The sequence below is a fragment of the Pipra filicauda genome, unplaced genomic scaffold (genome assembly GCF_003945595.2).
Source record: "Pipra filicauda isolate LSUMZ 115617 unplaced genomic scaffold, ASM394559v2 scaffold319_size1146426_pilon, whole genome shotgun sequence".
Classification (NCBI taxonomy): domain Eukaryota; kingdom Metazoa; phylum Chordata; class Aves; order Passeriformes; family Pipridae; genus Pipra; species Pipra filicauda.
Window position 1 is genome coordinate 232,522 of NW_024104442.1, and position 20,890 is coordinate 253,411.

A 20,890-nucleotide genomic window follows, 5' to 3' on the forward strand; every position below is an offset into this window, starting at 1 on the left:
CTCTGCACAAACACACACAGACCTGTGCACGGAGCTGTGCCCAAACACAGCCAGCTATGCACAGCTCTCCACAAACACACAGAGCTGTGCACAAATACACACACAGAGCTGTGCATAAACACAACCATGCACAAACACACACACAACTGTGCACAAACACACAGAGCTGTGCACACAGCTGTGCACACACAGCCATGCTAACACGGACACACACACAGACACACGGACACACACACAGACACACTGACACACACACAGACACACACACACACACACAGACACACACACACAGACAGACACACACGTAGACAGACACACACACACAGACACAGACACACACAGAGACACAGACAGACAGACACACAGACACAGACAGACAGACACACACACAGACACACAGACAGACAGACACACACAGACACAGACACACACACAGACATACACACCACACACACACACACTGTCACACAGACACACACACAGACAGACACACACACAGACATACACACCACACACACACACACTGTCACACAGACACACACACAGACATACACACCACACACACACACAGTCACACACACACACAGACACACAGATACACTCACACAGACACCCCCGCACCATCCGCACCCCGCTCACTCCGCACACGGCGCTGCCCCCTCTGTGCCCCCCGAGCCCCGCGGAGGCGACGCCGCCGCTCCCGCCCCGCACACGCTCCCCCCGCTCCCGGTGCCGCTCCCGGCGGAAGGCCCGGCCGCGCTCCCTCCCCTTCCGGCGGCCATGGAGCCGGGGGAGCCGGAGGAGCCGGGCTGGGAGCCGGGCTGGGAGCCGGGCGAGCCGGGCTGGGCGCGGGGCGGGCCGGCCCTGGGCGGGCGGGGGCTGCTGGCCTTGGCCGTGGCCAGCGGGGCGGCCGCCTGGGCCACCTGGGCGCTCGTGCTGATGCCCGGCTTTCGCCGCGTCCCCCTGCGGCTGCAGGTACCCCGGCCCCCCCCGGCCCCCATCACCGACCCCCGGCCCCTGACCCCCACCCTGACCCCCCTGTGCCCCCCAGGTGCCCTACCAGCCCTCCAGCCCCCGGCAAGTGGCCAACGCCCTGGCACTGCTGCGGGGACGCGCGGGGAAGACGGTGGATCTGGGATCGGGAGATGGACGGCTCGTAAGGGCTGGCACGGGGGGGGGGGTGTCAGAGGGGCTTTGGGGTGCCCAGGGTGGGCAAGAGGGCAGGGAGGGGGGTCTGTGCTCACCGGGAGGGTGGGTGGGAGACCTACACACGTCTGCTGCCCCGCTTCTGGCTGTGGGTCTGGGTGGTCCTCCTGGCTGTGGTATGGGACAATTATAGGGGGTTCCAGAGGGTCCTGGGTGGTTCTGGATGGTCCCAAGACAGAACTAGGTGGTCCTAAATGGTCCTAGGTGGTCCTAGATGACCCTACATGGTCCTAAATGGCCATAGACAGCTCTAGGTGGTCCTAAATACGCCTATATAGTCCTAGACTGTCCTAAGTGTGGTCCTAGATAGTCCTAGATGGCCCTAGGTGGCCTTAGGTGGTCCTAGGTGGCCCTACATAGTTGTATGTGGTCCTAGACAGCCCTAGAAGACATCACATGCAGGGAGCAGGGTGGGAATGCATGCTCTGGAAGGTGCTGAGAACCAAGGTCACCTTGCCTGTGAGCCAGCTGGAGGGAGGGAGTGGAGCTGGGCAACAGCCCCTGTCCCCTCGGATCGCCCCCCAGACTCAACACTGAGATCCTTTGGTTTCACCTCTCTTCCCTCTCCAGGTGGTCGAGGCTTACAAGCAGGGCCTGAGGCCAGCCCTGGGCTATGAGCTCAATCCCTGGCTGCTGTGCCTCGCCAACTACCGCGCCTGGAGGGCCGGGTACCACGGGAAGGTCTCCTTCTTGAAGGAAGATCTGTGGAAGGTAACAGTGTCCTGAGGGTCTGGCTGTGCCAGGGCAGGGCCAGGGTTCTGTCTGCATCTCCAGGCTGGCTTTGCTGGTGGTTGCTTGCTGCTTCCCCATCCCACGTGCTCCAGGGAAGTGGAAAACCACCCTCCTTTCCAGGGGAATGGCAGAGCTCCTTCGTGGAGCAGCTTTGAGGAGAGGTCTGTGTGCCGCTGACACGGTGACGAGCTTCTAAGGCTAACATCAGGTACCCACAGCCTAACTGGAGAGAATCCCTCAGGGAATGTGTTTCTGGGATGGTGCTGGAGGCAGGTGTTTTCCAATAAGTGCTGCTTTCACACCCACATGTCCCCATCCCACATGTTTTGGGGCATCCTTGCACCCTCCGAGGTTCAGAAGAAGATCACCCACAAGGCTTGGACACTTAGATGGTTCCACCTGTTCCCCCTGTGCCTGTTGCTTCTTTCATTCCCCTTTTCCTTCCCTTTTAAGGTGGATCTTTCCGACTGCAACAATGTGATCGTGTTCCTGGCCCCCAGCGTGGTAAGTTGGTCCCTCACATCCTGAGTTGTTCAGGGGGAGCTCGAGGAGGCTTTTCTTGGAATAGAGAGGATCTGGGACAGAATAAGGCCAAGGGGGCATTTCTGTGAGCGAGTGATTTGGTGCTCAGCAGCAGCAGGATTTATAAAACCATGGAATTGTTAAGGTTGGAAAAGCCCTCTGAGTTCATCAATCCAGCCATTCCCCCAGCACTGCCAAGGCCACCACTGACCCATGTCCCCAAGTGCCACATCCACGTGGCTGCTCCAGGGATGTTGACCCCACCCCTGCCCGTGCCAGGGCCTGACCACCCTGTCCATGAAGAAATGTTCTCAATATCCAATCTAAACCTCCCCTGGCACAACTTGAGGCCGTTTCTTCTTGTCCTGTTGCTCATCACTTACTCCTGGTCCCAGCCTTACACAGGGCCAGTACCAGCCCTGTGTTTTGAATGCTTGATGCCCCTGCTCGGGACCCACCAGAAGCTGCCCTGTGATCCCTGGTGGCACTGCCACTACATGACCGTGTCCTAAGGTTGCCTGGCCCTGGCTCTTCTCTCCCCAGAAACCTCCCTTGGCCACGAAGCTCCTGGCAGAACTCCCCGACGGGGCCCGGGTGGTGTCTGGACGCTTCCCCTTCCCGTCCTGGACTCCCAGCAGCACCCTGGGGCAGGGGCTGGAGCAGGTCTGGGCCTATGACATGAAGGAGGTGCGTCGAGCAGCGCAGAGCAGCGCCCAGGGGAGCCCAGTCTGACAGCAGCCTTGTTAAGCTCAGTCTAACACCAGCCTCATTAAGCCTGGCATTAAGGGTCAGAGCCTCTCCAGCCCTAGGCTCAGCTCAGGACAGCAGTGCTTGGCCAGGATTTGTCCTGGGGACTTGCAGGGTGGCAGTCACTCAGTTTTCCAAAGAGTTTGGGAGAAGCAAGGGAGGAGAAAATCAGACCTAGAAATCCTGGGATTAACACAAGATTTAAGGACTAAAGCTCCAGTGCCTCTTTCTGTATGTTTACTACTTTATTTAATTTTTCAAAATAAATCTTTGGTTGGTTGTTCCTTTGAGGTTTTTGGTTTGCCTTTGAGCTGCAGGACAGTCCTGGAACCAGAGCATGCATCGGTCCTGGACTCTGGCTTTGCTCCACTGTCCCTTTGAAGGTAACACAGGAGGGAGTGTGTCCAGCTCACCTCCCTGAAGGATCAGCTTGGCCCTCTCATCTGTGTGACATTCCATTTTCCACTCAAACACAGAGAAAAAAAGGGGTTTCCCACCACAGAATCTTAGGATCATACAATGGTTTGGGTGGGAAGGCACCTCAAAGTTCATCTCCTTCCACCCCCTGCCATGGGCAGGGACACCTTCCACCAGCCCAGGTTGCTCCAAGCCCCGTCCAACCTGGCCTTGGACACTCCCAGGGATGGGGCAGCCACAGCTTCTCTGGGCAACCTGTGCCAGGGCCTCCCCACCCTCACAGGTAAAGAGCAGCTCATCCCTTTGTCCAGCCTCAGAGTGCCTTGAGCCAGACTTGGCTCCGTGTCACGGGAGCTGGGAGGGAGGGGAGCGAGGCAGGAGCAGCCCTTGGGCTCTGGTCCAGGTCTCACCCAGAAATGTTACAGCAGGAACAGGAACCTGTCCCTGCAGCCCAGCATTAAAGAGCTGCCTGGGAACCTGACCCCGTGTCCGTGATGTGCTCAGGGAACAGCAGAATTCCTGCAGCCCGGGGATAGACGAGGAAAGACGAGACACAGTTGTCTCTTCTCATTTTAGTCCTGTGAACTCGAGACGGGGAACACCCACGTGCTTTCCCAGCTCCCGGCCTGGGCAGGATACTTTCCTGGCAGTCCGTAGAACACAAACCTCCTGCTTTGAATCCCGCTCTTCCCTGTGTTGGTGCTGCTCCTCACGGAGTGCTATGGATCATGGCTGACAGTCCTGGCTCTGGGCAGGGGGGGAGCAGCAGCTGCCCTGGCACTGAGCACACGTGGCCCCTCGCTGCCCTCAGCGTTCCTGAGCCGCAGGATCTCCTGCTTGTACCTGCAGTGGGAAGCAGCACAGTGCAGGCACAGTGCCCGGGCACTGAGCCATGCCAGGAGCTGTGCCTGGCGAGTAGGAACCCACAGCCTTTCATTTCAAAGGTGTTCATGGGCTCTGCAGAGCCTGACCTGAGTTCCCAGGTGGGGAGTCAGGGCAGGAAAGATAGATCATGGTCTGACAGACAGGCCCTGCTTGTCCTCACCCTTCCCTGCCCCAGCAGTTCCTCTCCTGCTCCGGGGCAGGATGAGCCAGGGAGAGAGGAACATGGATCAGGGGCTGCTGGGAGGCTTCATATTTTAGGCAACCCCCTCTTAGCCCCTTGTGAAGGCTCCAAGGAGACCTTAGAGCCCCTCCCAATGCCTAAAGGGGCTCCAAGGGAACTGGAGAGGGACTTTGAACAAGGGCCTAGAGTGACAGGACAAGGGGGAATGGCTTCCCACTGCCAGAGGGCAGGGTTAGATAGGATATTGGGAAGGAATTCTTCTCTGTGAGGGTGGTGAGGCCCTGGCACAGGTTGCCCAGAGAAGCTGTGGCTGCCCCTGGATCCCTGGAAGTGTCCAAGGCCAGGCTGGACGGGGCTTGGAGCAACCTGGGCTAGTGGAAAGTGTCCCTGCGGTGGCAGGAAGGTGGAACTGGATGGGTTTTAAGGTCCCTTCCAATCCAAACCATTCCATGATTCTATGATTCCTCCGAAGGATGGGTGAGCAGGGAAGGAAGGAGACATGTGGCTGGGCATGTGTGTGTCCCTGCTCTGTGGAACAAGGGCTGGTGGCAGCTGCCTGCACAGCTGGAGGTGCAGCAGGACATCAGCCGTGCTGGCAGTGCTGTGGCAGTGCCAGCAGTGGACACTGACAGCGTGGTGGGCACCATGATGTCCCTGGCAATGAGCCTGGAGATAAACTGGGAGCACAGGGCAGAGCAGGGGGATCCCACTGTCTCACCTGGCAAGATGCTGATCTACGTACTCCTGCAGCTCCAACACCTGCTCCTCTGCCACGACAGCCCGAGTCAGCAGCTGGCTCCTCTCCTGCTCCAGATCCTCCTGGAGGGGCAAAGAAACGTGGAGAAAACATGGAGAAAACAGGGAGGTCTGTGAGATTGGAGTGAAGTTGCTCAGTCCCTCTCTTCCAGGCCCTTCCAACCACTTCCCCATCGCTCTGGCCTCTCAGCCACAGCAGCTCTGGTTTTTTGGCCACAAAAATACACCCAGTGTAGGTGTTTGGCTTTCAACATCCCCAGGTAATGATGGAGCCCTTCCTCAGGTCACCGTGGACAGGGAAAGGCACGACATGAAAGCAAATATCTTTGCACCCAGGGGGAACCAGACTGGGAAGCTGATTCAGATTCAGCCTAGGCTTGAACCAGGTCAAACAGAATCATGGAATCAACAGAATCATGTAGGTTGGAAAAGCCCTCTAAAATCATCAAATCCAACCACTTCCCCAGCACTGCCAAGGCCACCACTAACCCACATCTCCAAGTGCCACATCCATATGGCTTTTAAATCCCTCTAGGAATTGGGACTCCACCTCTGCCCTGGGCAGCTGTGACAGGCTTGACCATCCTTTCTCTGAAGAAATTTTCCCAATATCCAATCTAAACCTCCCTGGCACAACTTGAGGCCATTTCCTCTTGTCCTGTCCCTTGTTCCCTGGGAGCAGAACCTGACCCCCCCCCGGCTCCCCCCTCCTGTCAGGGAGTTGCAGAGCCAGAAGGTCCCCCCTGAGCCTCCTTTTCTCCAGACTGAACCCCCCCAGCTCCCTCAGCCCCTCTTGCTGCTCCAGCCCCTTCCCCAGCTCCGTTCCCTTCTCTGGACACGCTCCAGCCCCTCAGTGTCCTTTTTGTCATGCAGGGCCTAAAATTGACCCCAGGATTGGAGGTGCCTCAGCAGTGCCAGCACAGGGGACGGGCACCCCCAGTTGGTTATAGAGATGCCAAGAGGCTTGTTCTGAAACATAGGCAGGAGCCATGAGGGGCTGCTCTCCTTCCTTTGGCAGCAGGGACAGTAGAGCCTTGAGACATCACCCGCTGGGACCTGTCAGCATCACCTGATGGGCTGAGGCCAAAGCCACAGCAAGGCTCCATGGAAGGTGGTCCCCAGGGCAGTGGTCATCACGGCCCCAAGGCTGCCAGACCTCAAGGACTGTTTGGACAATGCTCTCAGGGACAGGGTGGGATTGCTGGGGTGTCTGTGTAGGGCCAGGAGTTGGACTGGATGATCCTTGTGGATCCCTTCCAACTCGAGATATTCTGTGATTCTGTGAAAGTTTCCCCCCTCCAGCTTGGAGCAGCACATCGGCCCCAGGGCAGCACAGCTTTGCCACGTGGGTGAGGGATAAGCTTTTACTCCAACAGGCTGTTCCAGACTTTTACCTGGGTGTTGTGTGTGAATTCCCGGAGCTGCTTCCTGACCTCTGCCCAGCCCTCCTCATCCAGCTGCCTGCGAGAGAAGAGCATATTTGGATCACGCCCAGATATCAGATCCAGCCCACCCACAGGTCACACAGCTCCACACAACTCATGCCCATCCTACCATGAACCCCAGTGCTTGAACCTTTCCTCTCCCAGTGCCCAAACCTCTTCAGGGTATGTGGCACCATTCCATGCCCAGGCACGGGAGTCACAGCCCTTCTGCCAGCCCAGGATTGCCCACCAGGGCAGCTGGGTCTGTTCCAAATCACATCATCACTCGCACGTCGGAGGCCTCTGTGCAGAAAGAGCCCCGAACCCGGCACTGCAGGGCTGGGTTTGGTGGGAGCAGGGAGCCATCAGTGCCCGAGGCTGGCGCGGGGAGCACGGCCCGTTCTGGTCAGCGAGCACGATAGGTGAGCTGTCTGCTCAGCCCGGCGTGGGAAAGCCCTTCCCACTGCCTCCCAGTCTGAGGGAGGAAAATAACAGGTCACATCTGATGCTCGGGGAATTTGGGCTGTGTGAGGGGGGGAATGCATTGTGCTCCCAGCGGCTCCGGTGGCTGCAGCTTCCCAGCCCAGGGAGATCCCGGCTGGGATGCCATGGGAGCAGGAAGAGAAGGGGACAATAAACAGGGAGTCCATGCAGCTGATAAGCCTCCATGGCATGGGGGGTGGAATGAGATGGTCTTTAAGGTCCCTTCCAACCCCAACTATCCTGTGATTTAATGATAAAAGCAAGAAGCAGGAACTAGGGCTGAAGTGCTGTGGGAACACTGGGATTCATGTCACTAGCTGGAGGGGTGAGGTAACAGCATGGATAAACCCATCACAGTTTGAAGTTTGGTCTCTTGACAGTTAAAAAACCTAAAGAAGATGCATCACTAAAATTCACACTCTGGATTTTCTGTGTCTTGCTCCTGTGGTGAGTCTGATAAAATTAATGCATCTACTCAAGGACTGCTTCTATTTTCAGTGTGGAAAGCATGGCAGAGGCTGTTTGAATCTCAAGCTTGTGCCTGAGACCCTTCCAGAGCCCAGGGGCTCTGGCACTGACCCACTCCATGGTGCTGGCACCCAGCTAATGGAATACCTGACATGTTTTCTGGGTGACCACATCTTAAAAGGCTGAAAAATCCCAGCTTAGGTTTCTCCTACGCTTTGTTCCAGCTCTCCACAGCTCTAGCTGTTCGAGTTTCAGCAGAAAAACAGAGCAGGGGGAAAAGACTCATCAAAAATGAGCAAATCCAGAGCTTGTTGGAAAGCCAGGGAGGCATCAGCACAGTGGCACCGAAGGGTTCCAGCCTGGGAGGGAGGAGAAAACAGGACCATCCCAAACTGGTGGTGTTCCATAGCCCTTTCTCAGGTTGTGATCCACCAAAGCACTTGGGCATATGCTTAATTTCAGCTTCTAAAGAGGTCAGTGGGACTATAAACAGGATTAAATCAAATATATGCTTAAGAGCTTTCTTGGATCAAGGCCCAAATGACCAACTCTCCTTCCCCCGGGAAGGGCTGTGCTGAGGGGACAGCCAGCTGTTCTTCCCAGAGCGGGCCCAAAAGCTCCCTTTCTCCCTATTTATTGCTGTCTCCAAGTAAGCAAAAGAGATTCCTCAATGCACACATTAAGGAGAATTTGGAATGACAGATATCCTCTGAAACAAACAGCACTTACTGCTCTGGAGGCAGTGGAAAGGCAGAGGCTTCTTTCAGTCTTTTCTGGAGGCAAAAGAAGAGCAGGATTCCTGTAAGCATTCAACCATTGCAATCCCAGATCCTGCCACCTTTGTAGAAATCATGTCATGGAATGGGCTGCGTTCCAAAGGACCTCAAAGTTCGTCTTGTTCTACCTCCTGCCATGGGCAGGGACACCTCCCACCAGCCCAGGTTGTTCCAAGCCCCGTCCAAACTGGCCTTGGACACTTCCAGGGATCCAGGGGCAGCCACAGCTTCTCTGGGCAACCTGTGCCAGGGCCTCACCACCCTCACAGGGAAGGATTTCTTCCTAACATCCAATCTAAATCTCTTCTCTTTTAGTTTAAATCTGTTCCTCTTGTCCTATCAATCTCTGCCCCGTAAAAGTCACTCTCCCCCTTTTTGTAAGCCCCCTTTGAAGGGGCACAACGTACCCCAGCACTCCCACAGCCACCAGTGCCCTGGCAAGGAAATGATGTGCTGTAGAATCTTAAGGTTTTAGGTCTCCCATCCTCTGAATTTTTAAATAAATGCATCCCATGCAAATTAAGAGATGTTCCTCCCATCCCTGGAAGTGTCCAAGGCCAGGCTGGATGGGGCTTGGAGCAATCTGGGCTAGTGGAAGGTGTCCCTGCCCATGGTGGGAAGGTGGAACAAGATGAGCTTTTAAGGTCTTTTCCAACCCAAGCCATTCTGGAATTCCATGGTTCTGTGACTGGGAGATGATTGGAATATTCCCTGCCTGTGCCACGGGCACAGCAAATCCTCAGGGAGAGGGTGGATGTGGCACCCAGTAACATGGTTTAGTGGTGGCCTTGGCAGTGCTGGGGGAACGGCTGAACTTGATCATTTTGGAGGGCTTTCCCAACCTAAACAATCCTGTGAACGCCTAAGAAAGGGGCTCAGTGTCACCTTAAGGCTCTCCCCACCACCCCCAGTTTCCCTGCCCAGCCTCCACCTTTTGCAGTTCCTGGAGCTGCATCTCCAGCTTCGCCTTTTCCTCCCGCAGCCGGTTCAGCTCCCGGGTGGTGTTTGTGAGCAGCTCTGGGTCCGAGATGGAGAAGTGGAGCTCAGCAGGGCCACAGTCCACAGCACTGCTCCCCAGGGACCGGATCTGCTCTCGCTGGAGCCTGTAATGTGCCAGAGGGGTCAGTCCCTGGTTGTTTTTTTGGGTGACAACACTGAGCAGTTCTGCTGCTCCTGGAGGTACCATTCCCTTGGGACCTGCTGGTTTCTGGCCACCTGCAAAGGATAAGTGGGAGCATTCCTGGGAGAGTTTCTGAGGGGAGCTTGTCCTAGAGCTATTTGTAGCTTTTATACCACAAGTATTTCTGCTGCTTCCCACAGCCCAAGCTGCTGAGAGAGCTGTGGAGTGGAGCTGAAAGCACTGCAGGGACGGGCTGGGAGGTGGAGCTATTTGTGGTACCTCTGCATTTCCACACCATCCAGCGTGGGATCCATCTCTCACCCTGAATTTTATGTGGGAGAAACATATGTGCAAAGCAGCTCCATGATGTCCAGAGCACCCTGACGTGCAGCTGGAGGCACCTCGATCCTGGATTGTCAGGAGCAGGGAGAACGTGCACTCCACATCCCCTGCTCCCCCTGGGAGCCCCATTTGCCTCCCTCTAGGACAGTGGGGGGGGTGCTATGGGGCACTTCACTTGGTCCTGAAGGCAGAGGTGGCCCAGAGCCTGTCTGAGCCTTACCCATAGGCAATCAGCAGGTTCTCGTGCTTCTTCACCAGGTCCTTCATGCGTTTCTTGTACCCACGTGCTGCCCGTGCCAGCTGCTCCTCCCGAGACTTGTAGGAAGCCCGGATATCCTTCAGCATGTTGTCCACAAAGTGCTTCATGGCAGCATGATCAGCTGGGGCTTTGCTGTGTCCTGTCACGTGGTTGGATTTGCTGTCCATGTAGTTCTGTAAATGCACAGACAGAGGAATCGAGGGGGAATGGTTTCCTGCTGCCAGAGGGCAGGGTTGGGTGGGATACTGGGAAAGAATTCTTCCCTGTGGGGGTGGTGAGGCCCTGGCACAGGTTGCCCAGAGAAGCTGTGGCTGCCCCTGGATCCCTGGAAGTGTCCAAGGCCAGTTTGGACGGGGCTTGGAGCAACCTGGGCTAGTGGAAGGTGTCCCTGCCCATGGCAGGAGGTGGAATGAAATGATCTTTAAGGTCCCTTCCAACCTAACCCATTCTGTGATTCTAAGTCGGCCTCCCTCTGCACTCAGTTTTCCTGTATAGCCCTGCAAAATGATCTGTGAGTTTCTGCTGGGATTTTTCTTGGTCAGATAACGGGATTGAAAGATCCTCTTATTCACTTATTTAATCTTATTTATTTGCAGCAGCCTGCAAGAGGAGGGCAGCCAGCATGGAGAGATCTGAGGGAGTAGCTGGAGCTGCGTCAGGGCAGGGTTAGGCTGGATCTCAGGAAAAGGTTCTTCCCCCAGAGGGTTGTGGGCACAGCACCAAGGCTGCCAGAGCTCCAGGAGCATTTGGAAAACGCTCTCAGGGACAGGGTGGGATTGTTGGGGTGTCCTGGGCAGGACCAGGAGTTGACTCATGATCCTTATGGGTCTCTTCCAGCTCAGGATGTTCCATGATTCTGTGATACCCCCCAGGCCAGCAGAGCCCCCGGGGCTGGGGGTACCCACCGCCACGTCCCTGATGTACCGCGCCAGCCGGGAGCGATATTCCTCGTTCAGCTCCTTCAGCCGGAGCTGCAGCCGGGAGTTCTCTGCCTCCACCTCCTGCAGCTGGCTCTGGGACGTGAGCAGCACCTGGGCACAACAAACAAAGAAACTGCTGCCCTCCAGCCAAGGAGGGGGAACTGAGAAGCTCCATGATACACTGGAGATTTCCTTTCCAGATACTCAGCTTCGCTAGAGCTGGGAAGGTCCTGAGTTTTCAGAGACATCCAATGGAAATGTTTATAGCCTCAATTCCCCTGCTACCTTCTGTCATTTGCCACCTCCCCACCCCGGTGATTCCACCAACTCTTTCTAAAAATCAGTGAACAAAATTCCTCCCACCACCTGAGCAAGCAGCACCTTCCACCACGTGCGGAAGGAAACTGCACAGGGAGAAGAACCTTGGTGGGAAAAGCTCCCTGGAGAGGAAGAGGTGTCAGAGTACCTGGATACAAGGCATGCCCCCCTGGAAGCTCAGGAATAGCACGTGGCTTGAAGGAAGAGCAGGGGAAGGAAGCCTGTCCTCACCGCTGACTGCTCCACCAGCCTGCGCTGCGTGTCCCCGATCGCTCCCTTTGCCTCCTGCAGCTCCTTCCCCAGCCCCAGCCTGGACACACAGGAGGAAAATGTGTTATATTTTAACCCCCCCAAACTTCTGCCCCATCCCTGGAAGTGTTCAAGGCCAGGTTGGATGGGGCTGGTCTAGTGGAAGGTGGCAAGGGGGTGGAATGAGATGATGTTTAAGGCCCCTTCCAACCCAAACCATTCTGGGAGTCTCTGTAGGTCCAACACAGCCAGCCTGGGGAAGGAAATCACTGGGATGACAGAAATCTCCCAGCAGCAGCTGCCATCCCCCAGATGTGCATCAACCAGCACCACAGAACTCTCCCCATCAGAGATGAATGTCTTCCCCAGGCACAGGGTCTACTCCTGCAGCATCCCTGCTGGGGCAGCCTTTCCCAGAACATCAACCACATCCCATGACAATGGAAGACCCGCTGTGGGGGTAAGGGCTGGGGCTGGATTCATCTCTGGGCTGTCACACATTTGCTGTGTTTTACAGAATGTGGATTTTCAAGGTGTCCCTAAACACCACCAGCTTTAAGCAGGCAGCTGACTCCTTGAAGAGCCTTGAAAACATCAGGTTTTCCTTCCAGGTCTCACTTCTTCCAAGGGTGAATCATCATTCCCACCTTGTACCCCACCAGACACAGCCTGCCTCCTTCTCCTGCTCCCATGGATCGAATCCAGCTGCAGTGAAGCCCATAAATGCCCAGCCAAGCAGAAGGTGCCCCCAACACTTACACTCGCTCCTCCAGCTTCTGCTGCCAGTCGTGGGTTTTCTTCAGTTTTTCAAGCTCCACTTTTATGTGATCCTGGTTTCCAAGCAACTGAGGGACAAACAAAGAGGAAGATGAGGCAGAAGGCTGAGCAAAGAGAGGATGAAGTGAGGAGAGGCTCCAGTGAGCGTTGACATGCTGGGGAAAGGACTGGTTTAACTGGAAGGGACTGGTGCCCTGTAGCACACCAGAAATGGAGTCTGATCTGCACACAGGGCACGTGGAGGTGCACACGTGTCGCTCTCCCAAGGGAAATTCTCACGTTGAGAGCCACATTCCCAGCAGGAGCTGGTGGGGGTTTTGCAGGGACTGCAGATGGGGAGGAGGCTGAGAGCATCTCCCTGCTCTCAGTTTCGGGTGCTTCATCACCCCCAGCTTTCTCAAGTATGAGCAAGAAGAAAATAAGTGTCCTCTGCACCTGTTGGATTTTAAACTCCTGCCTGTGTTCACCCTGACAGGGCACGGCCCGAGGGCACCACCTGTGCCCTCCCTCAGCTCTGCCTGCACATCTGGAGTTACCCCAGCCTCATTTGGCAACTGCACAGCTTAAAAAATAATTTAAAATTAATCAGGGCATCAGCTGATCCACAAAACTCAAGTTAGCACAAGGAGGTGCCAGCCACAGTTGGAATCAATCCCCCCCTCTGTTTCCCAAGGATCCAGCAGCAGACCCCACACGCTCACGTTTCTCTCCAGCTCCTGCCGCTCGTGTCCAGAGGCAACTACATCTTCAGGCTGGTTTTAGGAGAGACAGAAGGGCCTGTTAGATCCTTGTTGTCCAAGGAGCTGGTGGAAGGGCAGAGAGTTCCTTACCTTCCCCCTCACTCTTTCCAGCTCCGCAGAGGATTGATGGGCCATGGCAGGCAGGTGGGTGCTCTCTGTGCCAGGAAGGGTGTTCCTGCCTTTGGCCAGGTTGAGGAGCTCTTGGGTGAGCTCTTCATTCCTCCTGACCTGCCAGGGCAAACAAGAAGGAAAGAAAATCCTCCTCACCTGCTGCTCCTAATGTGTGCACGAGGCAGGCACCCCTGTACCCTCCCAAAAGCAAGTTTTAATTTTAGTTCTCTCTCCTATGGTCTTATCTCCACCGGTCCAAAGATACGAGTGATTTCCTAGTTCTCATGGAAATGCATTTCCAGGCAGCAGGGTTATTCCCATGGAACCTTATCCCTCTGCCTGTCTCTCTCTCACATTCAGATCCAGATCCCAGTGCCAGCCCTGGGCACAGCTCTGCCACCACCTCTCCTGGCCTCCAGCTCTCTCCTCACTCCAACCCTGCACCCTCCATGCAGCTTCCCAACACCTCTGGAACGTCTTTCCCCGTGGAACAGCTTTGAACAGTGCTGGACTCCATAATACAAGAGAAGGGCCAAATCTCCATCCTTCTGTCCATCCCTGCTGCCACAATCCCAGTTTGGTTGGGATGCATCCCCCAGCAGCAGCCAGCCCACAGCTCCGTGTAGGCAGCAAGATTCAAAGCAGTGCTGGTGTGAAGTGACACATTTCCAAAAGATAAAGAGGATCTGAATGAGAAAAGCTCTGTTACAGGTGATCTGGAAGGAACACTGGGGGAATTCATGTCTCCCGGGAGGGTTTCTGTGTAGATAACAAAGCTTTGATGGGGTTTATGACTGGGGACAAGCTTGAGTAATTGTTACCATGGCAGTGAATCGGGAGGATGGGAGGCAGAGGTCATCTGAGTCATCCGTGGAGAGAATAGCTTATCAAAAGATAGCACAGGGTGGGCTGGGGGAGAGCGAGGAGAAAAGAGGCTGACAAAGAGGTGAGATATACAGCTGTGAAACCTGACAGCTCCGCAGAGCCAGCCCACTTGTTCCCCAGCCCAGAGCGATCCATCTGCAGCTGTCAGCCCCGACAATTCGATCGGAAAGGGGGCACAGCTACCGGTTTAGCCAAAAAAAGAGGCAGTCCCGGGTTTGAGCTGGGCTTCGCTGAGCTCCCGAGCCTGGCCCGGCTCCAGAGAAAACCCCGGCGTGGAACCCGGCTCGCAGGCACTGGGTCCCCTCCGCCGAGCGCCGCCGCAGCCGCGGGACAAAGGGAGAAGGAAACTGGGAGCTAGGAAAGGTCAGAGCCTTGAAAAGGAAGAATTTACAGCGAGTCAGAAAACAGGCACCAAGTGCCTGACTGGCACCTTCTGCAAGGCGCTTCCCAAGGGCTGGGCAAGGCCGGCTCTGCGGCCGGGACAGCCCCGGGGCGGTGTGTGAATCCAGCACAAAGGGCGCCCGACAATTCAGCGGCTCCAACTGTTCCCGGCCAAGGGGCCGTGAATGAGTTCGCGGAGCTGCTTCTGCGCCAAGCAGCCATGACAACATATTGGCAAGGTCACAAGTAGCACTTGTAATTGGGAATGTGTAAAAGGTTCATTGTCTCCCCAGAAGAGCGCCGGGGAAGGGGAGGGGACAGAACCGCAGGCTGCTTTTCCCATTTCCTTTGGGAAAGTCCACACTGGGAAAATAATGAGCAAGAGGCCCATGTCGCGACAAGTCCCAGCCTGCCAAGTCGGAGCCTTTCTGGCTTCAAGCAGGGATATCTGGTAGTCAGAGCCAAGCTGAGGGTAACCCCCTCAGCATATGGATTACATCCAAGGAATTCACCTCTGGCTTCTGGGCCATGCTCCACTGCTTCTGGGAACGACCTGGTCTAGTGAAAGTGTCCCTGCCCATGGCAAAGGGTAGAACAAGATGGGCTTTAAGGTCCCTTCCAACCCAGGCCATTCCATGATTCTATAATTCTTCGGGATGCTATCCAGGCACAGAACTGAGTCCACGTGTTTTCACCCTCTGAAACATTCCAGGATCCATGTGAAAACAGTGTGTTATTACCTCTAACTCGCTAAACCCATCATTTAGAGATGTCAGCTGCCTGAAAATCCAATTTTTGATAAACATACTGCACCCCCTTGGGGACAAGGAGCAGCTGAGAGTGAACATGGAGCTATTCCTCCATGAGGAGGGAGCAGAGCAGCTCTGCCTTGTGCTCCAGTGGGATGACAGGGTGGCTTCACCCCTCTCTGAGAGCTGAGCTTGCCTCCTTGTAAGAAATTCCCATTTCTCAGCTTATGGAAGACAGATGATCAGCTCACAGGGGTCACTAACCCATGGCATGATCATGATCCTGTATCCTCCTCCACCAGAGCTTTGCAGACCATCCAGACAGACCCGACCAAACAAACGTGCCTGGTCCCAGCTCCACATCTTCCCACCACAGCCCAGCATGGAAAACCAGGTCATTTAGCTGAACCAGCGAAACTATCTGCTGGGGGAGGGAGGCAGGAGGGTGTCAGTCATTCCGTCCAATTTAAAAAGGAGAAGAAGCAGGAGAGAGGAGAGGGAGGGGAGAGAGGAAGGGCTATTGAAGTAGCTGTTCTTGCCAAAGAAATACACAAATCCAGGTCCGAAAAGACTCTGGTTAATAATTGCTAAGCTAACAGTCACCGGGACGGTGACTATCTTTTAAGGAGCCATCAGAAACTTGCTCGAATTCAGTGTTTTTATGAAGCTGTCTGCCTAAAAGCTCCCAGGCCCCTTCCCGCCGCTGCCCGAAAAGAGAGCGGCTCCAATCCGTTCCCGTGCAGCCCGCGCAAGCCAAGCAGAAAAAAGGGAAACAAAGCGCGCTGGCAGCGCGGGGGGAGCGGCCCCGTGTGCCCGGGCCAGCCCCGCCGTGACCCCCGGGAACAGGGATGGGGCCGGCCCGGAGCGGGAGCTGTGCCAGCGGGGCCGGGATCACTCGGGTCAGCGTGGGCTCAGCGCCCACCCCGCTGCGCAGAGCGGGTCCCACAGACCCCGCGAGGGGGGGGAGGTGTGACAGCAAACCCCCGGCTCTGCAAACAAACCCGGGGCCGTGTCACCGCTGAGGGGTTGGACCTGCCCCGGCCGTGTGCCCTGGGCTGATCCCACAGCGTGGGCAGCAGGGGAGGGGGATTCTGCCCCTCTGCCCCCTCAGGTGAAACCCCCCTGCAGAGCTGCCTCAGGATATGGGGGAACCAACAGCACAACGATGTGGAGCTGTTGGAGAGAGTCCAGAGGAGGCCACGGAGATGCTCCAAGGGCTGGAGCCCCTCTGCTCTGGAGCCAGGCTGGGACAGCTGGGGGGGTTCACCTGGACAAGAGAAGGCTCCAGGGAGACCTGAGAGCCCCTTGCAGGGCCTAAAGGGGATCCAGGAGAGCTGGAGAGGGACTGGGGACAAGGACCTGGAGGGACAGGCCAAGGGGGAATGGCTTCCCACTGACAGAGGGCAGGGTTAGATGGGATATTGGGAAGGAATTGTTGGCTGTGAGGGTGATGAGGCCCTGGCACAGGTTGCCCAGAGAAGCTGTGGCTGCCCCATCCCTGGAAGTGTCCAAGGCCAGGTTGGACGGGGCTTGGAGCAACCTGGGCTAGTGGAAGGTTTCCCTGCCCATGGCAGGAGGGGAGAGTTGGGTGGCCTTTAAGAGGCCCCTTCAGCTCAAGCCATTCCCTAATTCTGTAAACAAGCCTCACTGGAGCTGAGCTGTGACACGAATACACAACCCAAAGCCACCAAGCTGCCTGTACATCAGAGGAATGTGAGACGGAGCCGGGAACACCGGGATGAGCACTGGAGTCTGTCTCACCTCCTGGTCCAGCTCTTTCCCAAGGGCCAGGTAGTTGCTTTTCAGAATGATGTACTCCTGTGCCAGCTCCTTCCGAGCGCTCTCCAGGGCTCGCAGGCGCTCCCGCAGGGAATCTCGCTCCCCCGTCACCTTCTCACTGCACAGCTCCAGCTCCCGCACACGGCTCTCCAGGGCCAGGATCTGCAGGGTGAAGTCAGCAGGATTAGACTGTGGCAGAGACCAGGAGCAGTCACAGGGAGATGAGTTTCATGGGAGTTTCATGATATCTGGGATGTCAGGGGGGAATGTAGCTCTAGGCAGAGCCAAGAGAATATGCCAAGCAAAGCAAAGGTGGGTGCATAAGGAGCTGGACTGCCGGATAAAGGCATTGGCAGGGCAGAAATCGGCTATTCCAAACTTCTGGATACCATATTTTTCAGTTCAAAGTTCTCCGTCTCGTACTGCTCCTTCATTTTGTTGGTCTCTATCTGGAGATCGACGAGGTCCTTGGAAATCTAGGAGAAGGAAGGACCTAATTAAAGCCATGGATGGATTCTGAGGCCAACATGATGTTTAAGCACAACACACATCCCTCTAGAGGGAGGAATTCCCCCCCAGATTTCCTGCTGTGGATCTACAGACCTCTTACAGACTCACAGCTCAGTTCTCGCCAACTCTCAAAGTTTTACCTTCAGTTTTTCCTCTTCACTGAAGAGCACCCTGGCTGGGAAATCTGTCTTGGAGCTAGCCAGCTTCCCCATCCCCTCCTGGGAGTCTCCAAGCTGGTACATCCCATCGTTCCCATCCTGCAGCTGCACCTGGAGACACAGAGCAGCTCCCACAGCGGGTGCCAGCCGAGCCCTCCTCCCACCACATGCTGCTGGAAGAGCTCAGCTTTTCAGAGCCTGAACAGATTCTAGATGGGATTTTCAGCTGCCATTTTCCTCCTGTGGTGAGGATTTCCTTGGCAGAGCCTCTTCCATCACCCGGGAAGGGGCTGCAGACCTTCACACTTTTATTTTTCATTAGCAAGGTGCTGCACATGCTCTGTCACAGCACTCACCTTCTCATTCTCTGCAACAATTCCAAGATCCATGTGCTCAGAGGCCGAGATCTCAGCACGGTGTGGGGCAGGCAGCAACTGAAAAGCAAAGGAAGGATCTAAGGATCTCTAAGGAACTTCTCCCTGGAGGTCCAGCACTGTTGCTATCAACTTTGGTTACTGGAGGGTGTGGCATCCACCTCGATTTTAAGGTGGAACCAATAATTCCAGCCACCCCGGGAGCTGTTAGAGGGAAGGAAATTAAATTTCTGGGGAGGCTTTTGTATTCCCAAGTCAGCTCACAACAGATACTGGAATAAGCAGCTCAGGAAACACCCCCAGCGGAGCAATATTGCCATTTTGGAGGTACCACACTGTCATGGACCATTCCCAAACCTGCTGTAGGGGTGGCCTCCATCTCTAGGGCAGGGATCTTCCAGTACTTAAAGGGGGCTGATGAAAAAAGAGGGAGAGCAACTTTTTCCACGGACAGATTGTGCCAGGACAAGGGGAATGGCTTCCCTCTGCCAGAGGGCAGGGTTAGATGGGATACTGGGGAGAAATCCTTCCCTGTCAGGATGGGGAGGCCCTGGCACAGGTTGGCCAGAGAAGCTGTGGCTGCCCCTGGATCCCTGGAAGTGTCCAAGACCAGGCTGGACGGGGATTGGAGTAACCTGGGCTAATGGAAGGTGTCCCTGCCCATGGCAGGGGGTGAAACAAGATGAGCTTTATGGTCCCTTCCAACCCAAACCATTCCATGACTCTATGATCTGATTAACCCATTAATTAACCCATTAACACTACCATCTGCTCCAAACCATCCAGGAGCATCTAACTTGCTTCTGGGCAACTTTCTCTTGATCTCTGCAGTCCTTGTACCTCTCGTGTCAGTGAATCACCCAAAAGGTCCCAGGATCTGGGAGCTGTGATCAAGCTGAAGCTGGTGACAGAAAAGACCTTTCCCAGTTTACCCCTTCACATCAGGGATACTGTGTGGACAAAATCTAAACTTCAAAGCAAAGCATGCACTGAAATCAGCCCAGATTAGCCCAGACAGTGCAAAAACTGGGTTGTGCTGGTCTACACAGTGCTGCTGGCTCCAAACTGGGACCAGCTAGGCTGGAATAGGACAAATCCCATGTGTGCAAAGCTAGAAGCACTTGAAGAGTCTCCAAGGTAAGAGTGAGGGTAAAAGGGAGTGTAGGGCATGGTGGATAGTGCTGGAAAACCCTGAACAGGGGTAAAACTAGATGGACTAGATGACCTTTAAAGGTCCCTTCCAACTCAAACTAGTCGATGATTCTATGACTCTAAAATGAATTCCAGTTCTTAATCTCCTCATTTCAGGCTTATTATCGCTGCTATTTCTGTAGAGTGGGTGAGTTTAGGTAAGAATCTGTCTTTTAAAGAAGAAAAGCTTTGACAATTAATGTTCAAAAAAGACCACAGCTCTGAATAACTCTTCTGGATCTGTCAGAGCCAAGAGGATGAGAGGGAGAGGGGCCATCCTGACAGAAGCTCCATGCCAAGCAAAACTCCTCACCTGGTCCAGGCTGCTGGAGAAGCCCCTCGAGGGGGATTGAATGAAGGTCCATGGATGTGATACCCAGGGACTGAACATTCCGGGGGCTCTGGGGAAGGAGAAGCCAACAGAACGTCCAATTAGGGCTTATTTTTCTGCGAAAGAACTTAACAGACCTGAAGTAATTTTATTAAGGTAATGAAAGTGCTGATGAGAATTCACAGCCTCTTCACACCCACCCAGGAGCTGAAAGCCAAATTCACACCCTGCCCACGGCGGAGGGGGCTCAGCACATGGGGGAGCTGAGCAGCAGCTCCACTCCCCGGGCACATGTTGCGTCCTGAGGGGTCTCAGCCCCACAGGGACACCCCAAGGATGGGCACTCAGGCTGTCCCAGACCCCAGGACACCTAATTTAGGAGGGCAAACAGCCCGTGCCACCACGGTGGCACAGCCAGGTTCTTCCTGATCCTCAGGGTGCCCATTTCACATGGTAGAGGACAATTAACATCCATAAATATGGCATTAGTTATGCAAACCCACCTTGGTGGCAGGTGTCCTATGGGCACCAGGAATGACAGTGCCCACTCTCCCCATGGTTTGGGAATATGAAGCAAATTTTGTCCTGGTCCACACCACAAAAAGCAATTTTGGGCTGAGAAATGAGTTTTTAGGGTGTCACTGCAGCCCCGAACCTCCATCCCTGCTCCAGAGTAAAACCAAACAGAAAGTCTGTGTTTTGTTAACCCACCAAAGGCCAGCTCTGTACCGAGGGCTTGTCACTCTTGCTGTCAAGGACGCCTTAACCACAGCAGCTGTGGCGGCTGGGTCACCCTCGTGCTCCAAGGTACCAACCTCTCCCCTGGGATGCAGCACAAAGACGGAGAAACGCTCCCAAACCCACAGGAGTTCAAGGGGAAGCAGGTGCAATATTTGTAGCCTGCAGCCCACCGGGCCGATGCCGCTGTTTGTTGTCCCGTCCCCTCCAGCCCCGCAGCCCTCGGCAGGGTCACACACCGCGCTCGGGCGGAGCGGGGGAGCAGCCCCCGCCTTCCCCGGAGCCTTTCGCAGGGCCCGGCACAGCGTTAGCGCAGTGACTGGCTCCATCTGGCTTCCAGCGCCAGCAAAGGGAATTTGCG

At 55.4% G+C, this 20,890-nt stretch overlaps 2 protein-coding genes across 3 annotated transcripts; one reads left to right on the top strand and one right to left on the bottom strand.

The window, feature by feature from the left end:
• Positions 1-780: 780 nt before the first annotated feature.
• ANTKMT (adenine nucleotide translocase lysine methyltransferase) lies at positions 781-3,497 on the top strand. The gene is made up of 5 exons (XM_027737956.2): positions 781-975; positions 1,052-1,156; positions 1,777-1,917; positions 2,392-2,442; positions 3,004-3,497. The coding sequence occupies exons 1-5, from the start codon at positions 781-783 to the stop codon at positions 3,190-3,192; spliced, it is 681 nt and encodes a 226-aa protein (XP_027593757.1). The 3' UTR covers positions 3,193-3,497.
• Positions 3,498-3,834: 337 nt separating this feature from the next.
• Positions 3,835-20,384, bottom strand: CCDC78 (coiled-coil domain containing 78). Of its 2 annotated transcripts, XM_039383650.1 has the most exons (17): positions 20,295-20,383; positions 19,774-19,861; positions 18,252-18,329; positions 17,878-18,006; positions 17,617-17,703; positions 17,210-17,389; positions 13,413-13,550; positions 13,284-13,334; positions 12,565-12,650; positions 11,788-11,866; positions 11,224-11,349; positions 10,280-10,491; positions 9,529-9,700; positions 8,551-8,594; positions 6,841-6,907; positions 5,409-5,509; positions 3,835-4,467 (listed from the first exon to the last, which is right to left on the bottom strand). In XM_039383650.1, the coding sequence occupies exons 2-17, from the start codon at positions 19,849-19,851 to the stop codon at positions 4,344-4,346; spliced, it is 1,752 nt and encodes a 583-aa protein (XP_039239584.1). In that variant the 5' UTR covers positions 19,852-19,861; positions 20,295-20,383; the 3' UTR covers positions 3,835-4,343. The 2 variants fall into 2 exon arrangements, with proteins under 2 accessions (XP_039239584.1, XP_039239585.1); XM_039383651.1 differs by lacking the exon at positions 13,284-13,334 and having other exon boundaries at positions 20,295-20,384.
• Positions 20,385-20,890: the final 506 nt, after the last annotated feature.